Source organism: Haliotis cracherodii, unplaced genomic scaffold (assembly GCF_022045235.1).
Source record: "Haliotis cracherodii isolate W230 unplaced genomic scaffold, xgHalCrac1.p SCAF_6, whole genome shotgun sequence".
In the NCBI taxonomy this organism is placed as follows: domain Eukaryota; kingdom Metazoa; phylum Mollusca; class Gastropoda; order Lepetellida; family Haliotidae; genus Haliotis; species Haliotis cracherodii.
In genome coordinates, this window is record NW_027266319.1 from 31,785,255 (window position 1) to 31,810,757 (window position 25,503).

At 40.6% G+C, this 25,503-nt stretch overlaps 1 protein-coding gene across 1 annotated transcript in view; it reads left to right on the forward strand.

Moving 5' to 3' along the window:
- The first annotated feature begins 247 nt into the window (after window positions 1–247).
- Window positions 248–25,503, forward strand: part of LOC139444619 (cyclin-dependent kinase 20-like) — a 44,958-nt gene continuing 19,702 nt past the window's right edge. The window contains exons 1-6 of the mRNA XM_071225530.1: window positions 248–334; window positions 2,580–2,667; window positions 3,883–3,956; window positions 5,815–5,854; window positions 6,664–6,852; window positions 10,678–10,799. Of these exons, the coding sequence (XP_071081631.1) occupies window positions 2,593–2,667; window positions 3,883–3,956; window positions 5,815–5,854; window positions 6,664–6,852; window positions 10,678–10,799 (500 nt within the window). The 5' untranslated portion in view covers window positions 248–334; window positions 2,580–2,592. The remainder of the gene's footprint in view (window positions 335–2,579; window positions 2,668–3,882; window positions 3,957–5,814; window positions 5,855–6,663; window positions 6,853–10,677; window positions 10,800–25,503) is intronic.

A 25,503-nucleotide genomic window follows, 5' to 3' on the forward strand; every position in this document is an offset into this window, starting at 1 on the left:
AGTATGATAGTGTCATCTCATGCGTCTGTCAAATTCCGGTAATCGTGTGTTCACAACTTGTGGCGTGCCTCATGGTTACTTAATGTTTAAATCGAATCTAACATTTTGCAGTCCAGTTTCAAGATTGAAATTGTCCTATAATTTTTATGCACTGTGCCTGTGCGCGATATTAGTAGAAGTGTAATAAAATCAGTAAGAATTCAATCCAAGGGAAGCTACTCTAAAAAATCGTAGCGCTTCACTCCCGGAAATCCAACAAGTCGAGGCAGAGCATGTTGCTAATGAAAACAATGATGAGCGTGAAGCTGACATAACGACGTAACAGAAGATTTTTGTGAGTCAGATTGATAATTGATTGTCTCTGAATGTCTATCTTATAACTTTGGTTGTCATTTATACGGATTTTTTGTGATTTGGATAAAACATGATCTGTGCCTGAGCTCTTTTGCAAGGGAGATAATTTGGTAACAGAGACGATCATTATTTTGTTTCATATCAAATGCCAATTTCTTTTTATAGTGCAGAATTAACATCAAAGAACATGCATTTAACTCTATAAGCAGCATCTGTCGTCAAGAGAACCTGTCAGTGACTTCGACCTCGAAGCATACATTATCGATAAAAAAAATGTTTTTGTGTACAACAGAGATCATAAAATGGACAGTTTGTCCCCAACAGTTCTATCCCCAACAGTTTATCATAAACCATCAGCGCTACAGCCTGGCATGTAACTGATACTTCCCGACACCCTGCTGTTAACCTCCCTGTACCGCTGCAGATGCGGCGATGTTCGCAACTGACCATTCTGGTAACCACGTTAACAATATCGGCCACAATATCACATATATCCGGAGGTCATTCCCTAAACCGAGATTTCTCCAACTACGGCCAGCGACAGTCCAATAAAAGGACAGCTCTTAGTGGATTACAAAGATCTTTGTCTTATCTCTCATTTGCACATGTCAGTTGACTGCAAATTATTTGTCGAAATTTGTTGTCTTCCGCCCAATACATGTACAGTGAACTACGTTTATAACAAACACTCTTATAACAAACTGACCGATATAACAAACTTATTTTTCAGTCCAGGTCATTTGTTGTATATATGCTTATAACGAACTGCGGTTATTACAAACCAAACAATGACTTCATTGCCTGGCCCGTCTTGGACCTCGATTTGTCACTTGCAGAATTCACAGATTACAACCAGAGGTGGCTTTCAAATGCCTCTTGGCCTGAAGAGAATGACAGACAAACATCTTGTCTCTGAATCAACATATTTTACAGAAAAATACAAATTGTTGTTAAATTATCTTAAAAAAGGGGGCCATGAGACTTTCTTCATTTTGAGACAGCAGTAATCTAGACTTGCCAAATATCATAGACTTGCTTTGGCTGTATTGGATACATTTGTTTCAGGGTCTGTATGAAAGACTAAGAATGACAGTGATGTTTCCGCTACCAAGCTGTCGGTAAAATCTCCCAAAACGTTTCAAACAAAGAAAAAGATAGGAAAAAAAAATACAAATGCTGTCTTCGAGGGCATGTGAAGAAAAAGCACATTTGATCTGATATCAAAAGTATTCTATAATTTATTTTATTTTAAAAAATTCAGTAAAGATATCTTATTTTATGTTACAATTGTATAACTATTTTCATTTAACAAAAGCTTCAAAAGCCACTATGAATGCCACATAAAAATATGATCCGATAAATTGCACAGGAACTCAGGAAGTGTAAATATAACTCATCCAGATGATGCAAGCAAGACAGTTGTAACAGTTCACAATATTCACAGTTTTCACAAAACATATCTCCAGATAATCTTTATGTCAAAAATAAATTCAGGCTAGATTTACTTGCAAATATGCATGGCCACTGCATACTATTTCACTATTACTATTAGCCAGAAAATTGAGGCTATTAATGTACGGATATTGTCTTATTTCACGTAGTTCGCTACTAATTTATTATGCTAATAGTTCCAATGAATTAAATTTTCACATTTGACCATGAGTGTTGTTGAAAATGAATTTTTATGTGACTGAGAATAATATTTCTCCGATTAGCAGTGACAAGCATGGTACCAGATATAAATATCATAGCCTGTATTAATGTTTGTAGTTTTCTAAATTGTCCTAAGTTTGCCCATGGTTTTCCATTTATTTCTCATCAATCAAATACAAACTTTAAACTTTAACTCGACACAAGACATGCAACTATTACTCACTGTTGTCTAAATACACAAAGTCAGTTGTACCTTAGATCATATAGCTCATAATTAATACTGAGGAAGAATATTTATAGTATTACATACGGTATGAAAAATAAATTTTAATTAAATTAAGCCGTAATTAATAAAAACAATATCTACAGAAGATAAATATAATCATCATCAAAATATGAACAGTTTTCGTCAGCGCATTATGTGACAGAGGCCAAACTAAAACAAAGTCAATAGTAATGTTAAATTTAGGGAGAGATGGTAAAAAAAATCGTCAATAAATATATATTCATGTTCTCCCAACTTCTAAAGGCTTATCAAAGACTGAACATAACAGTTATATATCTTGTTGCAGCCTGGTTTATCTCATGGAGCAGTACACGATCCTAGGACGCATCGGCGAGGGAGCACATGGCATTGTACTGAAGGCAAAACACACAGAGGTTTGTCTTTGTTCTTTCTGTAGTAGCCTGAAAAAACACATGACACGTGACTGAAAAAATGTTGTACATCAGCAGAATATTGGTTTTCGGACATCATACTTTTTTGGACAGCTATGTGTATCATAATTTCTCATGCTAACCATGATAACGAGGGTGTTGTGTCACAGACATTGAAAATATTCAAGTAATGGCTTGTTTTCAAGATGAAGTTGTCTTTCATAAGTGAGTGAAATATTTTTCAGTTGTTCATGTGATTTGTGTATTAGTGAGTGAGTGAGTGTGTAGGGTTTATCGTCGCTTGTAACATTATTCCAGTTATATCTCGGCGTGTCAGCTTAATGTGGGAGGAAAGCCCGAAGTGAGGCAGGTCTCAGACGTTTTCCGTTGCGTCCCAGACATGCCAGAAACCTATGATTGTGGGTTCGAATCCCGGTTCGCCCCGATTATGTTTCTAGGTTTGTCAGCACCATACCTGTGCTCGTGAATTTCACCGAAGTGGTTAACGTCTGAGACCTGCATCTCTTTCGTCTTTCCTCCCACATTATTAGAGCTGACAATAAAACTGGAATACTGTTAAAAGCGGCATTAACCCCAACTCACTCACTCACTCACTCTAAGGGAGATAAATTGCAATCAGAGCAAGTCATTAGCATTGTACGGTAAGGAATTATTCATGCAGATATCACATATATTATTAGCACAATTATACATTGTCATGTAAAATTGTCATTGGAAAATATGCAGTATTTTGTCCTACATCAGTTCATTAACTACTGTATCCATTGGTCATGAGTGAGGCAGATTGAGAGAATCTGTTTAAATGTACATGTTGGTGTATCCTAAAGTGATCCTAACAAACACATAATCTCATCAAATTCACATCTGCTTCTCTGATAAGATACCACTCTGCGTGAAAATCTGACAAGCATTCTGATTTCTGTACCCCCAAAAATGTAGTTAATTGGCCTGTTCCAAATGTAAATGATAAAAGCAGCAGCATTATATTGTAGATATTGTATACACTCTGTCATTTGCATTGCTGAGCCATGGCATCAAAACCCAAAACCATTACAAGTATACTCAGTATTCCCCTGGTGTAGGGGCAAGAAGTAGCCCTGAAACATTGGTTAAACCAATCAAGAAGCTGGTATTTATTACGAAGTCCATGTCTTCATAGAGATTCTTTGTGTAACTTTATGATGTTATTGTTGTCAGAGTGGTGAAGTGGTGGCCTTGAAGAAAGTCCCCCTCAGGAATCTGGACGATGGAATTCCAAACACAGCTCTAAGGTAAGTATTCCATTTTAACTTATTTTGTCTGTATCAGGTGTAGTCATAAATTGCATTGCACAGCTTTAAATTGATGTGAATATTCAGGCAGCAAGTCCCTTGTAACCCTGGCAAAATGATGGGCAAGGTAAAAGAAATATCAAAAAGACTCAGATTCAGTATTCTTGTTACACCTTATTTTGGAGACGTGTATTGAGTTTTAGAGAATACATTTTAGTATTTTGGGGGTAAGCTACTCCTCATTCGTAGCAATGTTTTTCCACTAACCTGGGGGAAGATGGGTACAGACATGACAAATGCCTGGCCTGTCTAAATTGCAGACGAACTTACTCCTCTGCCGATCCTTATGATCACTGTGGTGATTATTGCTGCCATTTCTTTAGATATATAGACAAAAGATGTTCCCAGTGTTCCCGCCTCACGGAGGAACCTTTCAGCGTATTCTTACGCAAATGCAACAAGCATGATGTTGACCGCCAGTCGAAGACCAAGGGCGTGAAACATGGGCTTTCCTTTGCCAAGAAGGCCAAACGGGTCATCAAGCCAGCTGTGCCTTCCACCGTTCCAGTTGACAAACCACCATCGGTGTCTACGATGTCTACGATGCCCTCCATGTTGGTTGAAGATGATGGTGTCTTTAGCATCTTCCTCACTGACGACATTCCAGCTCAATCAGTCCAGTCATCTCTGTCCCCAGTGCTCTTGTGTCCATGCCTACGCTGTAGGAACCGGCAGCCTCAGATGTCCGCATGGTTCTCTCAAAGGTGGATCTGCCAACTTTACCCAAGCCGAGACGTCAATTTCTTCACAACCAAGTTCAACACTTAGCAACCGCGCTTCGTTTCTCACATCATGGATCCTCAGGCAGTGGACCAAGACAGTCTGGCCATCTCATGGGAGAACCTCAATGCCTACGCCTTTCCCCCAACCGGGGCATTCGGACGGCAGTGTCAACCAACCAACTTCGACTGCTTTTGGTCGCTCCCTATTTGCCAAATCGAAGTAGGTTCGTGATGTTGGTACAGATTGCAGAAAGAAAGTTCAACCATCTTCCACTGTGGGAAGATCTTTTACTCCATCCTCTTTCCCACCTACTGCACCCGTCGCCCGAAATCCTTGTTATTCCCGATTTCATGTTGTAACGTCCGAATGGTGAGGTGAGGTGAAATTGGGACTATTGCACTTATATAGCAACATGTATGCATGTGTGTGTGTGGCTGCTTGTACTAGTCCAGACTGATGTCTATTTACAGTGCTAGCTCACTGAGATACCATGCCGCAGTTTAACGTGACTACCCCACACAGTATACTGACTCCCAGCCAACCAGTCCTTGTTTTAGCCCCTTAATGCCGAGCGCAAGACAGGGTAACAACAAGTACCATCTTTTAACATTTTTTGGTATGACGCGGACAGGGATCGAACTCCGGACCTTCCGCTCTCTGGGCGGACGCTCTACCACAAGACCACGGAGGCGGTCACGTCCGAATGGAGTACAAGGGGTCTCATTGCCTGTTATAGTGTATTTACTCACTCACCAGTTTTTGTCTTTATAACACTTGGAAATGTTATAGTTTCTTTAATCACTGTTTAACACCAGCTTCCTCATGTCTCATGGTTGTAGACTCTACAGGCTTGGGTATAAGTGCATAGTGTGAGATAAGATATGTTTAAAAATTTGTAAACTTTACATTTTACAAATTAATATAAAATTTACAATTTTTAAAAAATTTATTAATGTTACTTGGATTTATTACATAAAAGATTGTACATTTTCTTGGTTGTAGCACTCCTTGGAGTGACTCATTATTATAGTTTTTCATTATTTGAATGTTTACCTTTATCCATTTGTGTTTTCAGAGAAATCAAGGCTCTACAAGAGATAGAAGATAATCCATATGTAAGTGATATGTCCTACACAGTCATTATTTAACATTCTCCCACGAATTTGGAGAATGATCAAATAAGACTGATAAATCAGAGGTTTCAAATCACAATAACATGGCTGTGATTTAAGTAATATCATTACCACCAAGGAAATAATTACCAAAACATATTGATTTCTCACTCCTGGTTGGGATGCAGTTTTAAATAGTGATATATATGTATATATAAACATATTTTACAAATACTTGGCTGTTCTTGGACTGGGGATTCGGACAAGTGGATAAAGTCACAGACTGACACAGTGGAGATTATACATATTCATGTTGGTAATAGACAAATAGCATAATATATCTGATGTACCCTATGTTTGACATGAGAGTTCACTCAAGTACTGAACCCATGAAGATCCGGGGTAGAACAGATCTTCAGCAACCCATGCTTGCCCTAAAAGGCGACTATGCTTGTCATAAGAGGCGACTAATGGGATCGGGTGGTCAGGCTCGCTGACTTGATGCATGTCATTGATCCCAATTGCTTGGATTGATGATCATGATATCAATCACTGGATTGTCTGGTCCAGACTTGATAATTTACAGACCGCCGTCATATAGCTGGAATAGTGCTGAGTGCGGCGTTAAACAACATACAAACACACTCACTCACTGTTTCCAGTCCTCTGTGATACAGCTGGAATATTGCTGGCTGTGATGTAAACAACATGCTCACATTAACTTTTAGTTTGGGTATATGAAACAATTTGTGACGATCATTTGCTGGTGTGGATGATGATGTTGGAGATACATTGACTTCTTCTGTCTCCAGACGGTGAAGCTGCGGGAAGTGTTTCCTCACGGGACGGTGATCGTGTTGGTGTTTGAGTACATGCTGTCTGACCTGTCTGAGGTGATACGGAACTCGGAAAAGCCTCTCTCCGAAGCCCAGGTGAAGTCCTTCATGCTGATGTTGCTGAAAGGAGTTGCTTTCTGCCATGAGAACAACATCATGCATCGGGTAGGTTGGTCAGGCTCTGTACCAGGCAGTCACCTGGATGTGGGTCATGGTACCCCAGTAGTTGCTGTTCATGCTCTCAACGATTAACGATTAATACTCCTTGTTGTCATCCACGTTTTCTCGTATAACCCTACACTTGTGTATTTGTAGTCATTCACTTGATACTCAGTTAATGAATTTATTACAGGTACAATTATTGGTAGCACCACTTAGTTTACCTGACAAAGGTTCCCATTTGGCTTTTATTATGTCTGGGGTAATTATTCAATCTAAATCCAGGTTTGAAGTGAGGTGAAATGTGTGTTATGTAATATGCACGTGGCAGACCAGCAAGAGGTGAATGATCAGTTGATTTACTTTTTTTGAAAATGAACGGATCGTTCCTAGTCATCAAAGGATTAACAGAAAATACGTTGATTGATTAATCATTGTTATCTTGCACAGTGTATATGTCAAAAGTGAGTGTTTACATGTCTAGTTGTTGCCTTAGACTAGTTCGCGACCTCTGCTGCGCCATTCGTAAGCGCATTAGTCACTTTTATGGGTAGTAATAAGGGCGTATGGTCACATTGATCAACAAAATGAAATACAGTTTTCGAGATAATAAGGAAATGTAGGTATCTTTGTGGGTAGCATCGGCAATGGTGACGAAGTTTTGATAAGTCACTTGCTTGGTAATTTTGCAATTTTCGTTTACGCTATTTTGACTTGCAACACAAAGTAAATATTTCACCTGAGCATTGCTTTTTTTATTGTGTGTATATGTTTTTACTGTCAAATGTGTAACAAATTTATTAAACGTCTAAATATTCAGTTATTTTACAAAGTGACTGAAAAACATTTCCATCTGTATTATTATGATAACGAATTCCAAACATTTTGATGTTTAATGTCATCACCAAGAAACTGAAAATGTTACGTTGAAAAGTACATTTCTATGTTGTTTGGCTTCTAATCCTACATAATAATCTGTTGTGATGTTTGTAGGCCATTTTGATCGTCTGAATCACATTTTACAAATTGACGGTAATATATACACGCTTACAAAGGAAAAGACCTGTGAAAACAACGTCTATCGCTCATTGAAGAGTTTCCCAACCAAGACGTAGAGAAACAAGAACGAATCGGTTCAAATGAAGGAAAACAAAATGCAAATACCATAATTACAACCTACCAAATTTATGTGTATAAATTTTAGGCAGCTTCCTTGTTCGAGGAATGTATCCGTGAATATCCACACAAAGGAACAATATCCCACTCGTCTGCAGCTGTACAAAGAAACTTATTCGATGTCTCATGTCTCTGTAACAATCAAATATTTTAAAAGATAGAAATCGTTTCGGGATATTATAACCCATGTTCGTTTCTCAACTGATCACTTGGATTGTTTCAGGTGTTTTACATAGGTGTCAAGTCTCAATCGTCGGCTGAGAAAGCCCACGTGACAACTATTTTCATAACGTCCACAGTTCCTAAAAAATCCATTGAGTGATAGATTACAATGATCAATCAATCAACGTATTATCAGTTAACCCTTTGAACAAAGTATGTTGTTTTTACATCGGCACTTCACACCATGATATGAGTGTATTCCCTTTGTTTTAGTAAACCTAGACATGTAAACACTCACTCTTGACATATCCACTGTGCAAGATAACTGTGATTAATAAATCAAAGTATTTCCTGTTAATCCTTTGATGACTAGGAACGATCCGTTGATTTACAAAAAAAATAAATCAACTGATCATTTACCTCTTGCTTGGCTGCTACGTGCATATTACATAACACACATTTCACCTCACTTCAAACCTGGATTTAGATTGAATAATTACTCCAGACACAATAAAAGCCAAATGGGAACCTTTGTCAGGTAATATAAGTGGTGCTACCACTAATTGTACCTGTAATAAATTCATTAACTGAGCATCAAGTGAATGACGACAAATACATAAGTGTAGGGTTATACGAGAAAACGTGGATGACAACAAGGGAGTAGTAATCGTAATATCGACGCAATCCGAAATCCGAAAATGCTTTCACTGCATGGATACTTTTTTTAGTATTAAACTATAACCATCTGGGGTATTTCCAAATGACGACATCCGATGAGTTCTGCTGTTCTTTTTGTCTGTTTGTTTAGGCTGAAGAAATTAATTAACATGCGCCCTTTGTCGAAATCTTTATAGATCACAGTTAACCAGTCAGTGTTTATGCAAAAATGCGTAAAACAAATATTGCCAAGTTTATTTAGCTGTCCTTGCAGACGGTAGCCCAGTCTTTGGTCACGCTCAGTTGCATTGCGTATCATCCGGGTACTCACGGGGGAAAAAACAATAACAAAGGCAACAACCAGTCCGGGGAATTGCGTTAGATCAGTGCCCCTTTAAGATTAAAAAAAAATTGAAATAATGTTTTAATGATAACTGTTCTAAATATATGCTTGACTCGGAAAGTAAATTAGCTTGTAATTGTGATTCGGAAATTAGCTCGTTTGTATGCATGCTGAAAAAGCTTCATTGGATATTTATGCGTGCTGTTTTAAACATTTGTGTTTTTCATTTAATGTATGCGGTCCTGTAAGCAAGTTCATTGAAAGTAATTGGGTTTTGAATATTTTTGTGGGGTATATTAAGTATATACATAGCTTATTTGTAGCTCTGTGGGACATATGGTAGGTTTTAGTTACTGGATGGATGTATATTTGAAAAACCATAAAAATCTTACACATTATCTTCCAATCGCAGCTTCCAGATGTCTCAATCTGCACTGAAAGCTGTCTACAAAAACGTGGGAACAACTGATTCTGATTTATAGTGTTGTAGAACTTCTAGTGACACACAGACATACAATGATTATCTCCCTTTGATTGTGTTGTTCAACTTCGGTCACAGTTGTGATACTGTTAATGTTTTGGACATTATCATTTAAACTTTAATACATGTGGTGATGAAATCTATTTTTTTGTTTAAAACTGAAATAATATACAGGTATATCCCATATCATCTCAACTATGACATTATTATTCACATTGACAGTGTTAACTTTCCACTCAGTATTTAGATCCAGTTTGATAATACACTAACTGTTATATAAAATCACTGTTTCTTAACAGTCGACATTTCTTAGAAAAATTGGCTGTCACAAGTGTTCTTTCTTGTCACTTGGTTGATAATTCAACATCAATGACAAAAACAATCCTAAGGTTCCACAAAAAGAGATGAATTGCAAATTGTTTACATCATTTCTTTTAATTGGTTGGTTTGTTGTTTAACGCCGCATTCAGCAATATTCCAGCTATATGACGGCGATCTGTAAATAATCGAATATGGACCAGACAATCCAGTGATTAATATCATGAGCATCAATCCACGCAATTGGGATTGATGACATGCATCAACCAAGTCAGCCAGCCTGACCACCCGATCCCATTAGTCGCCTTTTACGACAAACATAGCTACCTTTTACGGCAAGCATGGGTTGCTGAAGACCTATTCTACCCCGGAATCTTCACGGGTCTACTTGTTGTTACCCTGCCTGGTGCTCAGCATTAAACATTAAACAAGGACTGTTCGGCTCAGAGTCAACATACTGTATCGTATATGTGACATGATGAGTTAGGATAACAACCTTGTGGCAACTTAATGTATCGGATGGTCAGGCTCGATGACTTGATTGATTTTCTGCTATTGTACCCAGATTGCATGGATCATTTACTCATTATATCAATCACTTGATTGTCTGATCCAGACTTGATTATTTAAAGATCATATAGTTGAATATTGCCTGAAACAACCAACAATGAACAGATGTTAATTTTCATGACAGGACTTGAAGCCAGCCAACCTCCTAATCAGCTCCACAGGACATCTAAAGATTGCCGACTTTGGTCTCGCGAGAGTGTTTGAGAACAAACGAGACAGGCAGTACAGCCACCAGGTGGCTACACGGTGAGTTACCTCCCCTTGATGTCTGGAAATAAGCACATGAAAATATAAATATGTCCCACTGGAACCCAATTATATAATCTGGGAAATCTTCTTATTGGAAACAAAACATGTCAACAATGTTCTCATTTCTTTCTTTTAACTGCCGCAAAACTTTGGAACTGCTTAGAGCAATCAGCAAAAATAACAACTGAAATATTTGTGCCCTGAAATATACAATTTCTGCAACTGACATTATACCCATTGCATGATGTTAAATAAATCTGGAATACTAAACAAGCTCCTGTGTAATACCAACTTTATGAAACGAGTGAATAGTTCTGGTATCTTGACGAGCGAAAAGGTTTTGAAATAAATGTTTGGATTACATTATGAACTAACAAGAGAAAAATAAGATATTTTTGTACAGTCAGCACCTATGGTGATTTTTACTGAAGTAAGTTGACATCAAACGTCTTTATGACGTCACAGCACAATTCTATCCTTGAACCCATAAGGTCCCATTCCTCCTGTCGGGTCATATGTTTGGATGTTCATGAAGGAATGTTTCTATTGACTAGGGCTGGGACGATACACCAGCTGTGCGATCAATCTCATTAAAACCAGTTCTTAGTTCTCGCTACCGCTAAACAAAGATCTGAGGACATCCTAGTACAGCACATGTCAGACCAACCTTGCGCGAACTTTGACACACCAATGGAATGACCAATCAGAAGACAGCTTTCTCGTGCTTTACGGCACTAATTTCAGATTGGCGACTACGCTTCGAAACATATTTTGACTAATTCTCGATTAAAAATTTGAAACCTGAACAAATGAACATTGTGGAATGACTAATAGATAGTCTTGATTGTATGGATTCAGTCGTTAAACCAGTAACTATCGTTTGGAATACCCCGTGTTAAAGTTTTCGAGGTTGCATGATTAGAAATCACATTCTGACTGTCACTTTCTTGATCTGGTTGGTTGGATGAAAGGTCGTTCTGACGTGACCCCTAATGGTATGTCCTCAGATCTTTGTTTATTGGTAGCGAGAACTAAGGTCTGATTTTAATGAGATTGGCTGTGCGATCTGATACGATTCACGATACTTTGCTAACGATCCGATACGTAGCACGATACTTGCATGTGCTCTTATCTGTGGTACATCAGCCATCTTTTTCATAGAAAGGATTGCCAAATACCTGGCACACTAGCGATTTACAGTTGGCAGTATGGATAGCACAATGGATGAAAATATTTGTTTTCACTACTCATTTTCACTAGTAATTAGTGTTTGGTGTGACATTTATTAAAGAATACATTTAAGGTAAGAATCGAGACTTTTTACTTAGTGTGGCATTGTGATCGATACTTGTATCAAGAAGTAAAAAATCGCGATCAACTGATGTATTGGTGTATTGTCCCACTACTACTGTTGACCCAATGGAGAAACATGTTCTCCTCGAACTCATGGAGTGTAAAGCACATGTTGTTCAGTACCAGGTTGTGGACAGCATCATTGTTTACTATTTGTGGTGCTGGTGGTGTGTCTGACAGAGCAGGGATCATCTTCCAAACTCTTTCTCCCACATGGACATTCCTTCACCCAGGTGGGTACATCTTTCAAAGGATAGGAAGTTAACTGATTTGCCGAACTAGGCTGGATTTTCTGGGCTCGATCGTCGCAATTATGATTTATGTCCCTTCTATGTCCCTCCTATTGATCAGATTCCACCTCTCATATCACTCGCATTTGCTTCAATCCAAATGGCAGGGCCCAGTCAAGCCGATCTGACTGATAATCAAATGGGTCTTAGTTCGCGATGTCAATTCATGTGAGAACCTTGATTAAAAACATGATAAGATTTGGAAAATATCTGTCTATGCCGATTTGGCGGTATACATACCTTGCAAAAGCTGCAATCGACCAAAATCTGCACAGCAGTTTATGAACCGGATGTCGATTTCGTTATGTGATTTTGATTGAATGATGCATAGACTCGTTAGTCCAAAATGTAACCCTTAGAAATTTGCACTAGCCCTATAGTCCTTGCCAAACTGCATGATAGTTAAGGTATCATAAGGACTAGTAGAAATTTGCAGTTTTTAATGGTTTTGCTACATGTTATCATTGTAAGGACTAGTGGACAAAAAATGTTAGTTTCTGTCACTGGTAATACCAGCCGAGTTCCGTAAGGGTGGAAACAAGCCTTTTATATCAGTTAATTCCCTTGCCTCAGGAGGATGGTTTGGTAGCTCAGAGTCTAAGTGTGAGCAAGTCACTGGGCTGAAGGATGCTAAATTGTGACAAACACAAAACATTACCTATATATATATGTCCCATACATAACAACGACCTAGATATATGAGACTAAAAACTTTTTTATGTATCCTTGTATTTACTGTCTTAAATGTCTCCTTTTCATTTTACATATTTCACACAATAAACTGTCGACCAAGACAAAGGTCTGGCCCACTGGTACAATAGTATTGCAGTGGTTAGGGCTGTGTACTGGCAATGAAATTGTATTGCAATATATTGCGATACAGGCATGTTTATCGAAATTCGTATTAAGATATTTTCGGAGGTTAAGTGTTTGGCAGTGGCTGACACTGATTAAACATGTACTATAGTAAATATTACTGAGCATGGACAGTTGCCACCATTTTTATAGTCCTGGATTCAGGGGGACATAGCGTCAAGAGAAAAAAAATCATTTCTTCTGTTTTGTCGATCAATTTCGAAGGAAAACATCATTTGTGAATGACTTTTTGATTAGATTTTTGGTTGAATGATACAAATAATAACAAAACTTGTTATATTTTGTTAACCCAATATAACAGAACACGAATTATTAATTGCAGGGGCCGTCAGGTAGCCTAGTGGTTAAAGCGTTCGCTCGTCATGCCGAAGACCCGTATTCGATTCACGACATGGGTACAATGTGTGAAGCTCATTTCTGGTGTTCCCCACCGAGATATTGCTGGAATAGTGCTAAAAGCGGCGTTTAACGCCACTCACTCACTCACTATCAATTGCAGGTTGTATCCGGTAACACCATGCTGTAGTACTCTGTAGCCATTATAAGAGACCCGTGAAGATTCCGGGGTAGAAAAGGTCTTCAGCAACCCATGCTTGCCGTAAAAGGCAACTATGCTTGTCGCAAAAGGCGACTAACGTGATCGAGTGGTCAGGCTCGCTGACTTGGTTGATATATGTCATTGATCCCAATTGCGTGGATCGATGCTCATGATATTAATCACTGGATTGTCTGGTCCAGACTCGATTATTTACAGACCGCCGTCATATAGCTGGAATATTGCTGAGTGCGGCGTTAAACAACAAACCAACCAGCCAAAGTCATTAAAAGATGGTACATGTTGCACCACGCCTGGCCTCGGCATTGAGGGATTAAGGACTGGTTGGCTAGGAGTCTGCAGCCAGGTATCTCTCGCACAATAAAACCAGCATTTGTCCAGACAAGCAGCCACACACATGTATATAAGTACATATAAATCTTGAACACGACATTAAAATCCATTTTAACCTCACTCACCTTTGAACTATTACTACACTATTGCATTGGGGTACTTGATCGTACTATATTTGTCCCTGAAATCCACACTTAGACAGTCGGTACCAGCCAGTGATAAAAAACAGCATACCGGTATTTCTATTTTTTATTGTTTATTGTCCATACATCCAGGTTCATGACATGACCTGCCAGAACGTATGCAACTAATGTTTCATCAATGCTTCTCTCATGCTGATTTCAAATAAAAACCATTTATTTTTATTATTTGTCTGGGCCTTCAAATAATATTAGTTTTACTTGCTAGAACATATGCAAAATGTTTGTTAATTGCCTTCTCGTGTATTGATTGTCAATGAAAACCTATCATATTATTTATTTGTCCTTGGCTTTAAAATATCAAATTATGTTATGTTATGTTATTCCCCTTTTCACAGCAAATACTGACTAAATTTGCAGGATTATTAAACATATTTAGTGAAAACAAGTAGACTGACCCCAATGTAGGGACTACCCTGACTTGTTTCAGTGGTACTCACTGTGTGTAAAAAAAACTAGAGTCTAATTCTTTTTTTATTGTATTTTTATTTTGACCACAAACCAAGGCTTTTGAGAGAAAAATCTGTAAACCAACTGATCAATCTCATTAAAATCCAATCTTCCTTGCATTAACGGGGCGGTCGGGTAGCCTAGTGGTTAAAGTGTTTGCTCGTCATGCCAAAGACCCGGGTTTGATTCCCGACATGGGTACAATGTGTGAAGCCCATTTCTGGTGTCCCCCACCGTGATACTGCTGGAATATTGCTAAAAGTGGCGTAAAACCGTACTCACTCACTCACTCCTTGCATTAACAAGACATGGGTCGCAATTAATTTGTGGAAAAACCCTCATGGCAATTGAGTTACAGATTGTATTAACAAACAGATCAGAGAACTTTAAACTTGGTGCTTCCTTATAAAGGACTATGGCATCACATTTCTAATTTGAAACCTCATGCTTTGTGACTGTTTGTAGATCCTATGTAGCACCATCAAATCTGCACGTAACATAGCTCTGAACTGAAAAGCAGTATGTATATTTCATGACAAAGGAGTGGAAGATTTTTATTCACTGAACTGGACTCCACCCTCACATCATACTCTACTCTGATATGATACCTTGACTTAGAGAGAAGAGGGGCGTTCTAGTGGTTAAAGCATTTGCTTGTCAAGCAGAAGCCCAGGTTTGATACCTGACATGAGTACGATGAGTGAAATCCATTTCTGGTGTCCCCCGCCATGATATTGCTGAAATATTGCTTAAAGCGGCGTAACTCACTCACTCACTCACTCACTCACTCACCCAAACTCACCCACCCCCCACCCACCCACCCACTCACTCACCCACCGGAACACTCACTCACTCACTCACTCACTCACTCACTCACTCACTCACTCAGCCACCCACCCACCCACCAACCCACTCACACACTCACTCACTCACTCACCCCCCACCCACACACCCACACACCCACCCACACACACACTCACTCACTCACTCACTCACTCACTCACTCACTCACAGGACACCTCAATACGAGGTTGCATCAGGTGAACTTTCCAAGAACTAAAATGAGCTTGAAAGAAAAAGGCAAGAGAAGACTTTCTTATTCTAACATGATGTATTACTAGAACCCAACATTCATTTCCGTGGGCCTCATTTTCAAATCTAAAGCCTGATTAAACAAACCTCTGGTTACAATCTTGCGACACAGCAGATGTGTGGGATATCGTTTAATCAATGTACTCCCAGAGACTTCAAAAACACTTCATTCTCTGTTGGCACGCCACTTGTTAACAATACTATATCCATCGACGCACACGCTTGACAGAAAACAGGGATACGTTCCACAGCAAATACATCTGCACAATATTTTGTGACAAGTTCGTGTCATGCAATAATCATTTGACAAAGTAGAGTTTTTCCAATGTATTTACAAACAAGACTTTCATTGATTATTGGTCTCCTGGAATGACAATAAGCATATCAGATCACACAGCTGAATATCTCCTTGTGGTTTTCTATACATTTCATTCAATAGCATTTTGTGATGTATGTTCAAATGTTTGTAATCACACTACTGGGGCTGGGATGGGTAACGCGGGTACTCAGGATGGGTGGGTACTGAGTAGGACCTGGGTACCCACAGGACTACCCGAACCCGTGGTTAGTCAAGTGATATATTGTTTAAAGACAAAAAATATCTAAAACTCTATCTTTACACTACAAGTCACTAATGTTCACATTTCTTTCTGACTAAATACCCATTCCTTCTGACCTTTATAGGTTTTAATAAAGATAAAACTTCAGTCAACTTCAGTTTATGCATGACCAGATCGTTTCATTCGTCTGAATACATTTTACCAGGACCACTGTCAAACTATTCCCAATCGGACATTTTACACCCAAGTCTTGAGACATATAGCGGGTATCCGGGTAGTGTCGGGTAATAGCATGGTGGGTACCCGGGTAGTAAATTTGGACTCGTCCCAGCCCTAGACACTACGTCAATAATTGGAGTTTGACAAACATGCGGGTCAAATAGACACTTGTCAGTAAGAATCGATCAAGGCCGGATGTTATGAGTGAGTGAGTTGTATTAGTGCCACCTTTTATTCTAGTTATGTCACAGTGTGTCAGCTTAATTTGGAGGAAAGCTCGAAGTGATGCAGGCATAGAAACGTAATCTGGGCGAACCAGGATTCCAACCCACAATCATATGTTTCTGGGGTGCCCAAGGGACGTAACTCTGCACGGCGAATCGTGGCGCCTTAGACCACTAGGCCACCCTGAGGGGTGCCACCCATACCCATCTGGGTCATCTGTGCCCCCAGATATTATGAAATATAAATTGCTCTACTGGTTAGTGGAAAATGTCAAACCTGATACAACATGTCCCCTATTTTGGTATACTTTGACAGAATGACAATACCGTAAGGCCTGACTGTTAGATGTAAGGCCTCAAACCCATTTACAAGCTAATCCACATTTGTATATAAACTTGGGTTATGAATCTGACAATACCAAACAATTTAAATGTCAAAATATGTACAGATTTAAAAGCCGTGTTTTTTTATACCGCTGCCCAGAAATAAGTACAATGTTTAAAAAAACTCATTTAATGTTTTATATAAATTATTCAAAATACTATAATCAAAACCTGTTGAAATTTATCTTAAGGATTTCAGAACAGAACTAAATTATGACGAAATGTGACAGATCTGTGTCTATAACGGAAGGGCTGTAACCCTAATCTGTTTTTTTCTCTATTCCTCTTACCCCCACTTCTATTTGTTTCCTACCTAACATTTTCAAAAATCAAACAAAATATTTGAAATAGGAATTTTCATTTTTTTACCTACTAACCTGATTTCGGAGGCTATAATCTGTAACAACCAGCCCCCCCCCCCCCCCCCAATTTTCTTTTTAAAATCACGCCTAAGTGGTTGACTATCTATGATTGGAAGGGTTTGGAAAACACGAGAAATTGTTTGTATGCAGTTGTCTATCAAATTATCTCTGTGACCAGAGTTCTTTTGTCTTGTTGTTTAAAAACACACCTGTCAATTGTAGCATGTCAGAAATAATTTTTAAATGAAGCTAGGACAACAGGTGTGCACTGGTTGGCCTGAGAAAAGTAGGAAGTTCAACTCAATAACAATTTGTCTAACTGTTCAAAGAGATCCTTCAGCCTAATTGTTTAGGTTATTACTTCCAACTGCAAACTGTGATAACTATGCTATCCCGAGGCAGTTGAAAAATCACAAGGTCATGTTAACAGCATTTGGAATATTTTGCCATCAAAGCATCTTAATTTTAAAACAGGGAAATTAATGTTGCAGGAAATTAGAAGGGAAAATCTCAACCTTTCTTACCAGTGTTTATGTCATTCTTGTCACCAAGGGCAAGGTCGTTTCATGGATACTTCTCACATTTTGACTTTGAAAATTGGGACAAGTCCTAATTCACTACCCAGGTACCAGACCCTCTATTAACTGACCCTACCCAGTACCCACTGTAGGTTGGATATATAATGTCATCTTGTCAATTATTTTACCAGAGCCCTGGCAGCAACTTTTTAGATACAGGTATAAAAGATCTGATGATGCATACACTGAAGTCTACGGAAGTTTTATCTTTCCTCAAACATATAAATGTCAGAAGGAATGTGTGCATAGTGGCCAAAACTTTTTTATGGATAACATCTTCTTTATTGTACTGTAAAAGCCATGTTTCAGTATAGATCATTATACTGTTGTCAAGCAAGACTGAAAAAATGAAAATTGCACAGAATTATACCTGAGATTGGCCTTAGGATTGTATTATATTTTACTGACCCCTCCAATTTTATGTAATATTTTTTCCTGGCCGACCTCAAATACATGTATCAATTTTTTTCATGGCCTTCCCACTCTCAATAAATAATGAGCAGTCCCTAAATAATGTTCAAATTTAAAAAAAAAAGTATTTGAAAAAATAGAAACTGTGTCATTTTTTCATGCCCTGCCCCAATTATACTTGTGATGACTTTTGGTGCCCTCCACCCCACCCTCTTTTGTTATTTTTTCATGACCCCTCCCTGAATCTCACCAGTCCCCCTCCCCTGTAATAAATGACCATTATTGTTATAGTTCTTTTTCTTGAATTACGCAGCCACAGGTGAAAATGTCTGTATTTGAGGTCACGAGATGAGATACACTTGTTATTTGATGAGAAAGGACAAATATTCTATTCATTATGTATTTTATTACTGATTTTCACAATCCTACTCTGACCACATTTGTCATTGAACCAGACTGAAAGCAGTTCCATCATTTGTAATTTCAGATTAATACAGTACTTCATCAACAACTACAATATTAATATTGCCATACATTGTTTAATTTCTTTTGCATTCCATTTGGTATAATGAAATATCAGTATGGCTGAAAGTGTCTATGGGGGAAGTCAGCTGATGTTACTAGTCTATACTGTCAATACTGAAGAAAAGCAATACCGTATTCGATGTAATAAGCACCCCACTCTAATAAGCGCCCACGGCGGTATTTGCTAATATATTGGCTAGTGAACAATCCCAATTAGCACCCCTTACGATAGATCAATGTTCACAAGACTTATTTATTCCTGTTTGATACGCACTCATGTGTTATATGCACCCTTGATTACGGGCAATTAAATTCTAGAAAAAATATATCTGTCATACATAAACATTTCAGGCTGTCAGCATAAACCACGAAATTGATCTTTCAACTCTGTTTTTTTTTCACCAAAATAATATTCTAATAAGAGCCCCCTATTTCTAATTTCGAGAGAGCCCTGGGCGCTTAATACGTTGAATACGGTAATGATATTTCCAGGGTCACTTTGAAATCAGATATGACATGACCATGACTGCGGAAACGAAGGAACATTTGTATAATTGCCTATTTGTTATACATGAACACATTTCCAGTTTATGCTGGCAGAGTAAGATAGTTCCATTTTTATCAATGTACTTGTTGCAAGGTTGATATTATCAGTTGGTGAAGGAGTAGTAGTCTGGCCTATTCAGTGTTACATAAGGAATGTTACGAGGAATGGCAGGTCAATGAACTGTCCTGATTAGACTGTTGACACTGAGTAACGACAAGTAATATGGAAACAGGATGTGAGGGATTATTTATTTGATCTTGTTCTGGCTGGTTTGAGGTGAGGTGAAAAGGGGTTTAACGTCACATTCTAGATTTTTGCACTGATATAGCGATTGTTTGCATGTACGTGTGTGAGGGTGCTTGTACTAGTCCGGACTGATGCCGATTTATAGTACTAGCCCACTGGGATATCATGCCGCAGTTTAATGACACAGACACAGTATACTGACTCCGAGCTGACCAGTCCTTGTTTTAGCCCCTTAATGCTTAGCGCCAGACAGGGTAACAACAAGTACTATCTTTTAACATCTTTTGGTATGACACGACCAGGGATCAAACCACCAGCCTTCCTCTCTCTATTGCGAGTGTGTGTGACTCACAGAACTTTCCTGCTCACAAAACTAACCAGATTTACAGTATTTAACTGACAGCAACCATATTTGACATAACAGAGCATGCATGCGTCCGTGCGTCTGTCTGTGTGTCTATGTGTTTGTGTGTGTGTGTTTGTGTCAGTGTGTTTGTGTCTGTGTGTGTCTATGTGTTTGTGTGTGTGTCTGTGTTTGTGTCTGTCTGTCTATCTGTGTGTCTGTCTGTTTGTGTCTGTGTGTGTGTCTATGTGTGTGTTTGTGTCTGTGTGTGTGTGTGTGTGTTTGTGTCAGCGTGTGTGTTTGTGTCTGTGTGTGTGTGTGTTTGTGTCTGTGTGTGTTTGTGTCTGTCTGTCTGTGTGTTTGTCTGTGTGTGTCTGTGGTATCCATGTTAAACTGCAGCATGGTATGTCACTGGGTTAGCACTATAACATCGCCATTTATCCTGACCAGTATAATGCGTGCACATCTTGTAGCATAAGAAACTCCTTTGTGTAAATACTCAGGAAATCATATTTTCTAGTTATAACTCGATTAATAGATGATTTGATGATTCGCACCGATTATGTTTCTAGGTTTGTCAGCACCATACCCATGCTCGTAGGTTTCACCGAAGTGGTAAACGTCTAAGACCTGCATCACTTTGGGCTTTCCTCCCACATTTAGCTGAAACGCTGCAATATAACTGGAATACTGTTAAAAGCGGCGTTAAACCCAACTCACTCACTCACACTCTTGGGACAAATGATTGCCTCAGGGATTTATCTAGATCTGCTTCGAGTCTGCTGTTCTCCCCCAAGGCTACAGTAAATGACAATTAAGATTCTCAAATGAGAATCATTTGTTTTGTCAATTCATGTTATAGCTTGATTGAGGCGACTTGTGTTTCATCGATTACAGGATCACTAATGGAAGAGAGTCTTTAATGCTTAATTTTACATTATCATGATTACTACTCTGAACATACTGAATGTCCAAATACAATGTTGAAATATCTCAGTTAATGATGATATTTTTGAACATACCAAGTTTGAACAAAATATTTTTTTGCGTAATTTGGCTGCTCATTGGTTTGAAGTCTTTGATACATCCCTGTTGCTTTTGATGAAGTCTGATTGAATGTGCATAAATAATTGCTTGAAAAATTTTAAATTCTGCACTAACTGGCCTTTCTAAAGCTCCCTAATGCTGTTGAGTCACTGCCAATATCAGGTATAAAACATCTGTAGACTAATATTCATTATAATGACAAATACTTGTGTGGCTCAAATGTCTCGACCAGCGATACGCTAGCTGCCCCTAATTGGATTATTCAAAACTACTTGAAAAACTGCAGTTTATAATTAAGGCCTGAAGAATAAGTCTCCTGTTTCCATGAGTGTTAGGCATTTAGTAACCAATATTGTTTTACCCTTTATATTTGAAATCCTGGTTTTCCCAAATTTCACCATACAAAGGGCAGATAACTCTAAATGCAAGAAGTGTCTAAAAACATTGATTCTTGCCTAATGCTAGACACAGCAATGTACTTTTTATACTTTGACCTGTAGGATATACTAAATAACCTTTTAAATTTAGAGATTTTTTAAACAGATTTCATCTAATACTTCAGCCCAATTACTGATTCACCAAAACCTCAGTTTTGTGGTGTTGACTGCATGTATGTTATGGAAGCACTGTCAATCTTACGTGCATCTACATGAATTATCAGTATGATCTTGGCAAGATTGCGATCCTTAATTATTTGATGTACAGGTGTGAAAACGTAGTACATGAAGGTTATTAGTTTTGTGTTATAACGAGTTATAGCAGTGATATTGGTAATAATAATCCAGATAGTTCATATTCAAAAAGAAAAGATTACATGTGTTAAGATAAGATAACACTTCGTAAACCCGAAGGGAATTTGGGTTAAATCAGCACAAGGTCTCAGCTTCTTGATAAACACACATACAAATAAATAAATTGTTTGATAGGCATTACTTAGAAGTTGACGAATGGCAATGTTGGATGACAAGGGTATAAGGATCTATACCAAAATGTCATCTTTATAGTAAATAATGAAGTTGTTATCCATAAATCATGTCAACTTATATAATAAATAAGAACGTCACAAACGTTAAATGTAGCTCTAGCAAATAAATGTATATGTTCATATTTAGGCAGGGTTAGAACTTGACACTAGCCTGCTAGCCAGGGGCATAGTACAAATTCCAGCAGGCTAGTACAAATTTCCCCATTTCCCCATTGTTTTAACAATACAAGGGCGTTTTATCTTTACCTGGGCTAGTGAAGCTTTTGAGTTTAGTTCTAATCCTGACAGGATGAAGGATGAGGTGGGTTGTCTTGAAAATTTTATTTCTCGGAGTTGTGGAAAATATAAAATGTCATTAAGGTTTGTAAAAATTGCATTACCCTGATGATAACCTCTTTCATCTTGGCACTTACGGGATTCTCCCATAGGATTTTACAGGGCAGACCCTGCCGTGCTGTCATGCCTAGAACCTACATCACTTCGGGCTTTCCTCCCGCATCGAGCTGACATGCTGTGATGTGACTGTAATACTGTTCAAGCAGCATTATACCAAACTCACTTACTTTGTTGTTTGGGTATAAGGCTCTCCAAACCCCCATCCATCCCAACACCCACATCCATCCCCACACCCACATCCATCCCCAACCCCACATCCATCCCCACACCCCACAACCCAACCCAAACCCACATCCATCCCCACACCCACATCCATCCCCACACCCACATCCATCCCCAACCCCACATCCATCCCCACACCCACATCCATCCCCACACCCACAACCATCCCCAACCCCACATCCATCCCCACACCCACATCCATCCCCACACCCACATCCATCCCCACACCCACATCCATCCCCACACCCACATCCATCCCCAACCCCACATCCATCCCCACACCCACATCCATCCCCACACCCACATCCATCCCCACACCCACAACCATCCCCAACCCCACATCCATCCCCACACCCACATCCATCCCCACACCCACATCCATCCCCAACCCCACATCCATCCCCACACCCACATCCATCCCCACACCCACATCCATCCCCAACCCCACATCCATCCCCAACCCCACATCCATCCCCAACCCCACATCCATCCCCAACCCCACATCCATCCCCACACCCACATCCATTCCCACACCCACATCCATCCCCACACCCACATCCATCCCCACACCCACATCCATCCCCAACCCCACATCCATCCCCACACCCACATCCATCCCCACACCCACATCCATCCCCACACCCACATCCATCCCCAACCCCACATCCATCCCCACACCCACATCCATCCCCACACCCACATCCATCCCCACACCCACATCCATCCCCAACCCCACATCCATCCCCACACCCACATCCATCCCCAACCCCACATCCATCCCCAACCCCACATCCATCCCCAACCCCACATCCATCCCCACACCCACATCCATCCCCACACCCACATCCATCCCCACACCCACATCCATCCCCACACCCACATCCATCCCCAACCCCACATCCATCCCCAACCCCACATCCATCCCCAACCCCACATCCATCCCCACACCCACATCCATCCCCACACCCACATCCATCCCCACACCCACATCCATCCCCACACCCACATCCATCCCCAACCCCACATCCATCCCCAACCCCACATCCATCCCCACACCCACATCCATCCCCAACCCCACATCCATCCCCACACCCACATCCATCCCCAACCCCACATCCATCCCCACACCCACATCCATCCCCAACCCCACATCCATCCCCACACCCACATCCATCCCCAACCCCACATCCATCCCCACACCCACATCCATCCCCAACCCCACATCCATCCCCACACCCACATCCATCCCCACACCCACATCCATCCCCAACCCCACATCCATCCCCAACCCACATCCATCCCCAACCCCACATCCATCCCCACACCCACATCCATCCCCACACCCACATCCATCCCCAACCCCACATCCATCCCCACACCCACATCCATCCCCAACCCCACATCCATCCCCACACCCACATCCATCCCCACACCCACATCCATCCCCACACCCACATCCATCCCCAACCCCACATCCATCCCCACACCCACATCCATCTCCAACCCCACATCCATCCCCACACCCACATCCATCCCCAACCCCACATCCATCCCCACACCCACATCCATCCCCAACCCCACATCCATCCCCAACCCCACATCCATCCCCACACCCACATCCATCCCCACACCCACATCCATCCCCACACCCACATCCATCCCCACACCCACATCCATCCCCAACCCCACATCCATCCCCAACCCCACATCCATCCCCACACCCACATCCATCCCCACACCCACATCCATCCCCACACCCACATCCATCCCCACACCCACATCCATCCCCACACCCACATCCATCCCCACACCCACATCCATCCCCACACCCACATCCATCCCCACACCCACATCCATCCCCAACCCCACATCCATCCCCACACCCACATCCATCCCCACACCCACATCCATCCCCAACCCCACATCCATCCCCACACCCACATCCATCCCCACACCCACATCCATCCCCAACCCCACATCCATCCCCAACCCCACATCCATCCCCAACCCCACATCCATCCCCACACCCACATCCATCCCCAACCCCACATCCATCCCCACACCCACATCCATCCCCAACCCCACATCCATCCCCAACCCCACATCCATCCCCACACCCACATCCATCCCCACACCCACATCCATCCCCACACCGACAACCCAACCCCAACCCCACATCCATCCCCAACCCCACATCCATCCCAAAACCCACAACCCAACCCAAACCCACATCCATCCCCACACCCACAACCCAACCCCAACCCCACATCCATTCCCACACCCACAACCCAACCCAACCCCACATCCATACCTCCAACAAACCCAACCCCAACCCCACACCCGAACTCAACCCCACATCCATCCCCACACCCAACACAATCCCAACCCCACACCCAACCCAACCCAACCCGAACCCCACATCAATCCCCACACCCATCCCAATCCCAATCCCCATCCCAACCCCAACTGAATCCCAACCCCAACCCCACATCCATCCCCAAC